At 39.9% G+C, this 10249-nt stretch overlaps 1 protein-coding gene across 5 annotated transcripts in view; it reads right to left on the reverse strand.

The window, feature by feature from the left end:
• CHD2 (chromodomain helicase DNA binding protein 2) overlaps window positions 1-10249 on the reverse strand; it is a 120694-nt gene that overhangs the window by 91108 nt on the left and 19337 nt on the right. For all 5 annotated transcript variants that reach the window (XR_005838056.1, XM_040642746.1, XM_040642747.1 and 2 more), the window contains exons 3-4: window positions 5616-5847; window positions 1316-1402 (exon numbers count right to left, since the gene is read on the reverse strand). Coding sequence is in view for 4 of the 5 variants with exons in the window: in XM_040642746.1 (XP_040498680.1) it covers window positions 1316-1402; window positions 5616-5847 (319 nt within the window). In the remaining variant the exon portion in view is untranslated. The remainder of the gene's footprint in view (window positions 1-1315; window positions 1403-5615; window positions 5848-10249) is intronic.

Genomic DNA, 10249 nt, shown 5'->3' on the forward strand with positions numbered 1-10249 from the left:
AAAGTTTACAGTCAAAAACATCTGAACAGGGGTGCCTGGGTGGCACAGCGGTTAAGCGTCTGCCTTCGGCTCAGGGCGTGATCCCGGCGTTGTGGGATCGAGCCCCACGTCAGACTCCTCCGCTAGGAGCCTGCTTCTTCCTCTCCCACTCCCCCTGCTTGTGTTCCCTCTCTCGCTGGCTGTCTCTATCTCTGTCTAATAAATAAATAAAATCTTAAAAAAAAAAAAAAATCTGAACAGCTCTTCTCCCCCAAAGTTAGGCAAACTGGCAAATATTCTTATTGCTGTTAGTCTTGTGCCCTACCGAGAATATGTTAATTTATATACAAAAGAGAAAAAGACTGACACAACCATGTGACTGGTTGTAACCAACATGGCTCAGGAACCTAGTCCTAGACACGGAGGAAAAAGCAAGCTAAGGCAAGCCAGCTCAGAGGTCATTCAAAATAAAACACCATGAAGGCAATACGGATATTACAGTCAATTAGATCTGTAAAGTACAATTACCAAAACCCACCCCTAGCTCACTAACCTCTGGCTATCAATATTTAACCTTCATCAGAAGGATGCTACATAGTTAAAAACAGCAAAGTCCTCCTAAGAATGCAGGAAGGGGGCATTTCACTGAGACACAAAAGAGCATCTCTTCAGAACGTGGTCTATAAACCTAATGTAGAGGTAAGAATTGACAAAAATACTACACGAACTAAGAAAGGTGAGAAAAGTCTGATGCTACAGAAACAACAGAACCTAGTACATAATACCAATTTTTAAAAATCACCAATCTGTTCAATCTCTCACAATTAGATCAGACTAAACACGTGTGAAGTATTTTACACTGCACACTAAAAACGGAAAGCAAATTTAAAGAATTAGTTAAAACACATTACTTAAGTTAAACAAACTCTCCTTCCTCAGAACATAAATCTGATACATCCATTACTACATTTACCAAGCAAGTGACTCACTTAACAAAATCTAGATTTAAAAACTAGGTATTTTATAAGGTAAACTTCTTGTGATAATCAATTTCACTTAAATCCAGAAACATTTTTAAAAAATGAAAATAAAAATGTGACGCCATTTCTGTATAATACTCTAAACACTCCACCTAAAACGTTCATTATGACACTATCTTCCTGGTAAATTTCTTTAAATGCCACCTGCAGTTCTAGGTTGAGAAAGCTCATATTAGAGTCATTTAACTCTCAGGCATAAAGCTCAGTCGTGTTAATGGGAACATACACACCAGAGTCGAAAAGGATGAGGTAAGATAAGTTTAAATGTATCCCCTCAGAGCATTTCTTTTTCTTACCTCCTCCTTAATATTAAATCGTGATGGTTCTTGTCTGCTTCGGTTTGACCGCCTAACCCCATAAACATCAGGATATTCTTCCCACATCTGTAAAATTAACAGACCATGCGTGAATCCTTTTTTCTTGATCCCCCATTTACTATTTTCATTACTGGAACATTATCTCCATCTAAGAAAATTCAAGTAACTAAATATCAAAAGGGTTGTTTCCTGTTAGCTTTGTTTAGAGATAATGAAGTACCATATCCTGAAACACAGTGAAGTTTAAAGATGCCTCTTCTTTACTGAATGGCTCTTAAACTACATGGCACGCTGATTACTTGTCATTAAAATATAACTTACAGTTTAATAATATAGCAAGGCTTCCACTAAAGACAAAGTCTTTACTGATGAATTTTAAATCCCTAATGCTTTCCAGTTTCAACTGTGACTGCACACTGACCCATCTGGGAACTCAAAGGAACTCAAAAAAACAAGCAGGGCCCCAACGTGTCTAATTAAATAAGAATCAGCACACTTGTCTAATTCTTTAAATTCCTCAGGATGCATAACATGCCAGAAGCATGCATACTGGGCATTTCTGACACACAGCTCGAAGTTCCCAGAATGAGCACCATTGCCACTCTTTCTCTAGAACATTCCACTTTACTCTCCAACACTAATTACCCTTTGCTTGATTTGTGGGACTTGATTTTTAGTAACAATCTTCACTAGTGATCAAAAAAGAAAAAAAAAAAAGGTAGGGGCGCCTGGGTGGCTCAGTCGTGAAGCGTCTGCCTTCGGCTCAGGTAATGATCCCAGTGTTCTGAGATCGAGCCCCGCATCAGACTCCCTGCTCAGTGGGAAGCCTGCTCCTCCCTCTCCCACTCCCCCTGCTTGTGTTCCCTCTCTCGCTGGCTGTCTCTGTCAAATAAATAAATAAAATCTTAACAACAGCAACAACAAAAAAGTAGGGATGCCTGGCTGGCTCAGTCACATGCAACTCTTGATCTCAGGGTTGTAAGTTCGAGCCCCATGTTGCTTGTACAGATTACTTAAAAAAAAAAAATCTTAAAATAAGTAAGTAGGCAGCTCTTTCTGTCTATGGGTCCTGTTCCCGTGCTTTAATAAAACCACCTTTTTGCACTGAAAATCAATCAACCAATCAATCAAGTTGAAAGGAGAGATTAGCTGAAGAGAAAGTTTTTTTTCACAATATACCAACATCATCTTATAAAAAGACTCAAATCAACAAATCTATAGAAAAAAAGTTAAAAGCCCCGCCAACCTCTAACAATGAAAGTCTATAATCCCCAATCTCACTCTCTTTCTCACAGATAACTACTACCAAGTATATCGTGTGTTCTTTTACGGAATCAGTCACAGAGGCAAAATGAATTTGGACAGACTGTGGAACACTGAAATGAAGATGTTGATAAACATGTAGAAGAAATGCCTAAGGGCCAAGATTAGAAATGTGGGTTTGTTGTGAAAATACAGGTGACAGCTAAAGTCATGAAAATATTTAGAAAATGAGGCCAGAGGAGAAGCCACTGGCTGAGACTCATAAAGTGTGTGGAAGGTGGACCCCAAAAAAACACAAAATTGATGAAAGACGACTCAGAAAAATAGAATGTCACTAAGGGAAGGGAGGATATTACCAAAGTGCCTTAAAAAAAAAAAAAAATGCCAAGTAAGCTGAAGAAAACCAAGGCCTCCAAAGAAAACAAGCAAGATGTTCCAGGAAAAGGCATTTTAGAACAAGAATCCAATTTAATCATGTAATCCAGTGTTCTCAATTTATAAAGGTAACAAATCCCTAATGACCTTAAAATAATCTCAGAGCTGAGAGAACAAAAGGTCCAACCAGAAAGAGTTAGGAATAACCAAGTGTCAGGAAATCTAGGTGACAGAGGCAGAACACTGAACAAATCTGGAAGAGAAAGGAAGGGGACAAAAAGGTTTACTCTAGCCATGCCAACCCTGACCTCAACCCTGACCCTTTTTTGGACTGCTGCTAGAGCTATGAAATTTCTTTACTCAGCACAGGTACTGAAGGAGCTTTTATAAACTGGGATGGCTAAATTATTTAAAAGACACTACATCGATCAGTTTTATCGTTTTAAAATATTAGGCACTCGGGCTCAACTGATGGGACCGTATATAGGGTATACTGTAACGTACACATACTAAAATCATCCTGAGTTCATCTCTATCCTTTTGAGGGCTACAATACCTGATTCAACCCTTCAGTAAAAAAACTACCACGTAAAGGGACGTGTATACAGAAAACAAAGAGTCTTCCTCAGAAGTTCTCATTTTAGAATAGTATCATTAAAGTGACAATCCAATCATTCTAACTGGTTAGTACACCCATCCACACGTTAACCTCATTTTTTAACTTTCTGGAATTGATCACCTTAACTGTGAAAGTATATTTTAATATTTCTGCCTGAAGCTGTACTTCTCTTTTGAAATTCAGTATTACTAAAGATTTCCCTTCTTTCTTAGTTCCCTTTTATTTTTTTTATATAAGGTTAAATATATAAGGTCTTAAAACTTAACCACTGTGAACCCTAATCAACATGATTCCAGTGAAGTTTTAAGCACTATGTTAAGTAACGGTTTCTATGGTTTCCCTCAATCTCTGCAAGTAAAGAACTCTCCACTGCAATGATGAAAGTTATATCCAGACTTTTTCCACCCATTGTACTTCCTTCAAAAGTGTGTTGTGGTGTTCTGAAAAGAGCACCTGATCAAGATGTAGAGGAAACCAGGCTCCAACATTACATTCTCAAGATGGCAGAGCAAAGCCTTCCGCTACAACCCTGCGTAGTAAGTTTCTGAGTTTAGTGATACTCGGAGCAAAATCTCTAAGAGGTGCATCTACACATAGGGCCTTCTTGAATTCCCTCGCGTGAAAGGTCCACACACTGAGCAGGCAACAGGTACAGTATTTGACTGTCTGAAAGTCACTCCTCTGTTGACTAAAGTAGCAAGGGCAGCTTTCATTTTCCTATCCCTCACAGGACATCTGTTGAAGCTATTTTGTAGAAGCTGCAGATAACTGAAAGTTGTTTGTACTACTACAAAAATCTGAGTGCTTAGATGAAGATTCCTATCTTAGAAAATAAAAACTGAATTAGCATAAAGCTTTTAATTTCATTAGGGCATTTTATTTTTCAATTTCTAAAAGAACACTCTTTTCTATTTTTAGTGATTCAAATACAATTGTCTCAAAACAGGGTTTTAAAAGATCAGCTGCATTCTTGTGATTAATTAGGCCAAGTCATGGGGCGCCTGGATGGCACAGTCGTTAAGTGTCTGCCTTCAGCTCAGAGCGTGATCCCAGAGTCCTGGGATCGAGCCCCACATCGGGCTCCTCCGCTAGGAGCCTGCTTCTTCCTCTCCCACTCCCCCTACTTGTGTTCCCTCTCTCGCTGGCTGTCTCTCTGTCAAATAAATAAATAAAACCTTTAAAATAATAATAATAATAATAATAATTAGGCCAAGTCATTAATTTTTCCCCAAAAGGAATGCACTCGAGTTTGTGCATCAATGAGAGCACACTATTCACTTCAATTTTTGCCTTTTTGCATTCTTTGCTAGAAGACTCTTCTCTGTTAAATGAACAATACTTACATTGCCTAGATGCAGATCTAGGGCATTTTTTTTTCATGAGTTTAAAATGCTAACTTTTTTCCCTATGAGAAGTACTTCTCTTCCATCCTTCAGATAAGAAAAACTGCCCTTACTCTTGAATTGTTATCATCCATCACTAAGGTTTACAACTGGATTCCATAATCATCTCTCAGTAATCCCTTCTGGCATTGTTCAGTATTGACTATTATTAGCTTTTTTAAATGTTAAAAACCAAAACTACAGGTGTGCCGGGGTGGCTCAGCTGGTTAAGTGTCCAACTCTTAATTTCAGCTTAGGTCATGATCTCAGGATCCTAAGATTGAGCCCCATGTCAGGTTCCATGCTGGGCATGAAGCCTGCTTAGGATTCTCTCTCTCCCTCTCCCTTTGCCCCTCGCCCTGCCACTTGCTTGCTCTCTCTTAAAAAAAAATTGTAAAAATTTGCCTTTTTGCCTTATAATTTAACCATTCATGTCATTATTTTCCTTATGGCCCTGTGTCTACTATATCTAATAGCAGGAGAAAGCACTCTCTGTTTATACCCACAGGCAGTAGATTATTACAAAAGGTAGCTCTAGTTTTCATTATCCAGATCCACTAATGAGTTTTCCATGGGAAACAAAGGTCTGCTAGCTGGTCCTAGCTAGCAGCACATTTTCACTGTATAGCAAAGCAGATACCTTCTTCACATCAGCTATCCGTTCCTTCTTAGAGGCTGGCTTCTCTTTGGCTTCTGGAAGGACGGGCTGGGATTTGGAACCCGCTGACTCACTTTCAGATTCCGACTGGCTCTCTGAAGACTCAGAACTGCTATTTGACTCACTGCCATGTCCACTTCCTGGATCGCTGCCCTGCTCACTCTCCGACTGGCTGCCTGAGTCTGAACCGGAAGCTTCTTCAGATGCTGAGTGACTTAATTGAAAAAAAAATTTAAGATTAAAGAACTTCCACATGAATCTGTTTTTTAAAAATCTATATAAATGTTTTTTAAAAAGCAATAAAATGAGAACAGAGAATAATTCTGGTAATACAAAATCAAAATCTTCAAACTTGGAATTATGTTCTTACATTGCAAATAATGTCATTATCATCATTCCCAACATCCCTAGTAGGTACCATTTCCTGAGTGCTTAGATCACGCCATATACCACTTAATTTGTATAGATTAGCTCTTTCATAAAACTCTAAAGAGGGATATTATTTTCTCCTTCACTCAGATGAGGAAAAACTAAAGCTCAGAAATAATTAAGCAAGTCTCCCAAGATGACACACACAGAATTTGAAACCAGGTCAACCAGTCTGGATCCATTAAGTCTCATCTCTCCCTCCTCAAGACAAACCCCCCCCCACACACACACACACTGAAAGGAAAAACCCAACACAGAACAAAACAAAGCCAAGGCAAAGTTACCCAAAGAGTAAGAATGCAATCTGGTTGCAATTATCCAATCACCGGTTCGCAACAATAGGTGCAAATCAGACTCATCAGGAGAGTGGTATGAAAACACATACACATTAACCGCAACCAGAGGTCCTGCCTTGCATTCTCCGGCAGTGAGTTCTGGCCCTGACAGACTTAACAGAAAAAAATAAGAACATTCTGAGTCTAATGTGAACACCTAATCCAAAAAAGACCACTATGGGCTACCACACAACCCACCCCTCCCTCATTCCCAACACCCCTCAGGAAAGAGCAACCTAAGTGAGCACATTACAGCATAGGGGGGGGCCTTTTAGTTAAGATAAGAAAGCAATCAATGAGAATGGGGGAGCAGGGGAGCCTAGCTTGGGGAGGGGAAAAGAAAGGGAAAACCACATATTAATTGCCTAATCATCAAATAGGTACCCAGCATTACTCGAAGGACTTTATATGTATTATTTTGCTTATTACCAGAACAACCCTATTAGGAATTATTATCCCCATGTGAAAGATGAGAAAACTGAGGGACAACTGAGTGGCTCAGTCGGTTAAGTGTCTGCCTTCAGCTCAGGTCATGATCCCAGGGTCCTGGGATCAAGTCCCACATTGGGCTCCCTGCTCAACGGGAAGTAAACTTCTTCCTTCTTCCTCTGCCTGCCACTTCCCCTACTCCTGCACCCACGCACGCACGCTTTCTCTCGCTAATAAATCTAAAAAAAAAAAAAAAAAAAAAAAAAAAAAAGGAGGAGGAGGATGAGAAACCTGAGACAGCAGGGATCCCAACCCCCAAGCCTCTAATGCCCATATTCCATTTTACCACAAGGGTGCAAAACCTCGGCAACCCAGAAAATAAACCTTTTCCCTGTTATACAATGTCCAAAACCAGTCAGGCATCCCTGTAACAGGTGACTCAACACTTCCAACGCCTCATTATACTGCCTGACTCCTTGGCCCTTTGGACAGTAAAAGCTGACTAATCAAGCTGACTAAGGCATCTTAAATCACTTATTCTCCACCTGTGACCAAGCGTAAGGTGGTCACCAGGCAAAGAAAAGAAAGAAGAAGGCTGGACAGTGTAGTAAAAAATGCAGGTTTCGGCATCCACGGCTCAGGTCTCAGTCCTAGCTCTTCTCTCACAGCCGTGCCACTTTTTTTATCTGTGCCATCCTCGGCAAGGCCATGAGAGCACAAGGCAGGCAGGACAGCAGGACCCTATATGTGACAAGGCCTTACCCAAACATTAGGATTTTCAAGATTTCACATCTAAGCTGAGGTTCCCCTTCTAACACAAGTTCCTCCCAGCTAGCACTCATTAGTGAATCAGTACCACAACAATTTATGGCAATAGTTGGAATTTATTACCTTTGCCTCCACCATTCAATCACAGTTTTAAAGGTACAGAGGCAGTTCCGGAATTTCCTCAAGAGAAGTTTAGAAAGAAACCCCTTTCCACTTGAAAGGGTGTTAGGAATGTACCTGGAGGCTGCATTTACATAGCCAAAGCACCTGCGCGCTTAGAGAGGCCTGGAGGATTAGGACCTGGCTGCCTACCTCCTCCCAGCCACCCTGGGCCTGGTCACTGGGAACATCCAGTCTCAGTGTGCCCTGTGAAACCCAGCATCCCTCCACAAGTTCTCAAGACTGAGTGCTTCAGCCTTCCTTCTCCTCACCCCCACTGCTCCAGCCTTACTGAACCACTTGTAGGACACATAGTAAGCCCGAGTATTGCTCACCTCCAATCTCTACTGGTGACAGATACCTCTCTAATTTTTGAAGCTCGGATATTACCTTCTCTAGGAAAACATTCTTTGTGTCCTCTCCAATCCTAAACTCAGCACCCATTAAGGACTTCCGTAATACTCTGCCACAGCATCTCTGCCACAGCATCTCTGCCACAGCAGTTACTGCCACTGGGAACTCAAACGGGCAGCCTCATTTCAGTCTGAGCTTCAACCACCATGCTCCACTAGCTCTCCTCACTTTTAGCAATGACACACATCCCAGTAGAGAGGACGGGCTCCAAAGCCCCAAGCTGTTAATCTATGCCTCTTTGCCTCCCACGTGTCCCATCCTATACAAGTAACCTGCTCACTTGTCGACCTCCCCAACAGACTCAAGAGCTAAACTGTCTTGATGTTCCCTGTGCCTCGTATGCGAAAGAATAGACAGGGGGACTCCCTGACTTCACAGGAATACCCAATCTTTTTTAAACCCTTTTGAAATGAATGGCTTAGTTTTTTAAATACTATAAAGCCTATTATCTCCAGACAAGAGATTAAGGCTAGAATCACATTTTGGCCATCACCACCAAAACTGTCACAAGACCATAGGACGTTCCATGAAATACAAAACATTCTAACAACAAGACAGAAAATATTCAACTCTCAACTTAAACAGAAAGCTACAAATAGCAGCATTAGTCTGCCAAAGGTAACCAGAATAGTCCAGTTAGCTGGAAATCCAGTGAGCATTTTGTGAGGAAAAGCAGCAATTGCTGTAGATGTGATGGAAATGTCCCATGCCAGCACCCACATCCGGGTATGTGTTTAAGTAGGATACTTCACTCTCTTTAACTGCCTCATAATATGGATACTACATTTTATTTAATATGTCCCCTATTCGTGAGACATTGAGGATGTTCTTGAACAGTTCTCTTAACCAATAAGCTACAAAATATCCTATACTTCCATATTTCTATATTTCTGAGTAGAATATTTAGATTTAAAAATTGCTCACCGTAACCAACAAACTATAAATATCCTTGTATATGCCTTCTTGTGCAGCTGCATACTTGTGTTTGTGGAGGAACGCCACCTCTAGAAATGTAACAGTGTACACAACAGCTTTTGAGGAAAAAAACGCAACCATGTTTCTATCAACACGTATCTGTGTGCACAGATACATTTTAATCACCAAACTGTTAACAGGATGAGTTATTTGAAGTATACGACTGGATACAATGAACTATTCGTGCAATTTCAGAAAGAAAAAAAAAAAGTATGAAAATCAAACCTCAAAAAAAAACACCAAATTCACAATTGTACTTACCTATAGGGTTGAGGGAGGCAGATGTGATCAGAGAATGATATTGGTGATGTTTTATGGCTGAAGCTAAGTGGTGAGTTCACAATTAATTGTTCATTATGTAAGTATCAGTCTTTTTAACATTTAAAACGATTCATGAATAAATCCAGACAAAAGAACCAAATGCAAGGCAAGGGAGAGAAGGACCCTCAATCCTATACAAAATGAGCTAGAGATTTGAATGAAAGACAGTTTTTGAAATTATTTTTGAAACCAAGTCAAATATGACTTTAAATATAAATGACTTATTAAATGTAATAGACTTAAAATAATATTCAGGAGAAAAAAGGTGTTTAAAAAAAAAGAAAAAAATCTTCCCACAGCTAATGTCATACTCAATGGTGAAAAGGCTGAAAGCTTTTCCCATCAGATCAGGCACAAGTGAAGTGTGCCCACTCTCACCCCTTCTATTCAACACAATACTGTAAGTCCTAGCTAGAGCAATCAGGCAAGAAAAGGAAATACAACATAACTGAAAAAGAAGTAAAATTGTCTCTATTTGCAGATGACATGATTTTACATGGAGAAAATCCTCAAGACTCAACCAAAACACTGTTAGACCTAATTAATGAATTAAGAAAAGTTGGAGGATACAAAATTAACATACAAAAATCAGTACTGTTTCTATGCACTAAAAACAAATTTTCTGAAAAAGAAACAAAGGAATTGATCCCATTTACAATAGCATCACCAACCATAAAATACTTATGAACACATTTAACTGAAGCGGTGAAGATCTCCACTCTGAAAACCACAAGACATTAATGAAAAAAATAAAAGATGACGCAAACGGGGGGGGGGGGGGGGGGG

This window comes from Ursus maritimus, unplaced genomic scaffold (genome assembly GCF_017311325.1).
Source record: "Ursus maritimus isolate PB19 unplaced genomic scaffold, ASM1731132v1 scaffold_27, whole genome shotgun sequence".
NCBI classification, from domain to species: Eukaryota; Metazoa; Chordata; class Mammalia; order Carnivora; family Ursidae; genus Ursus; species Ursus maritimus.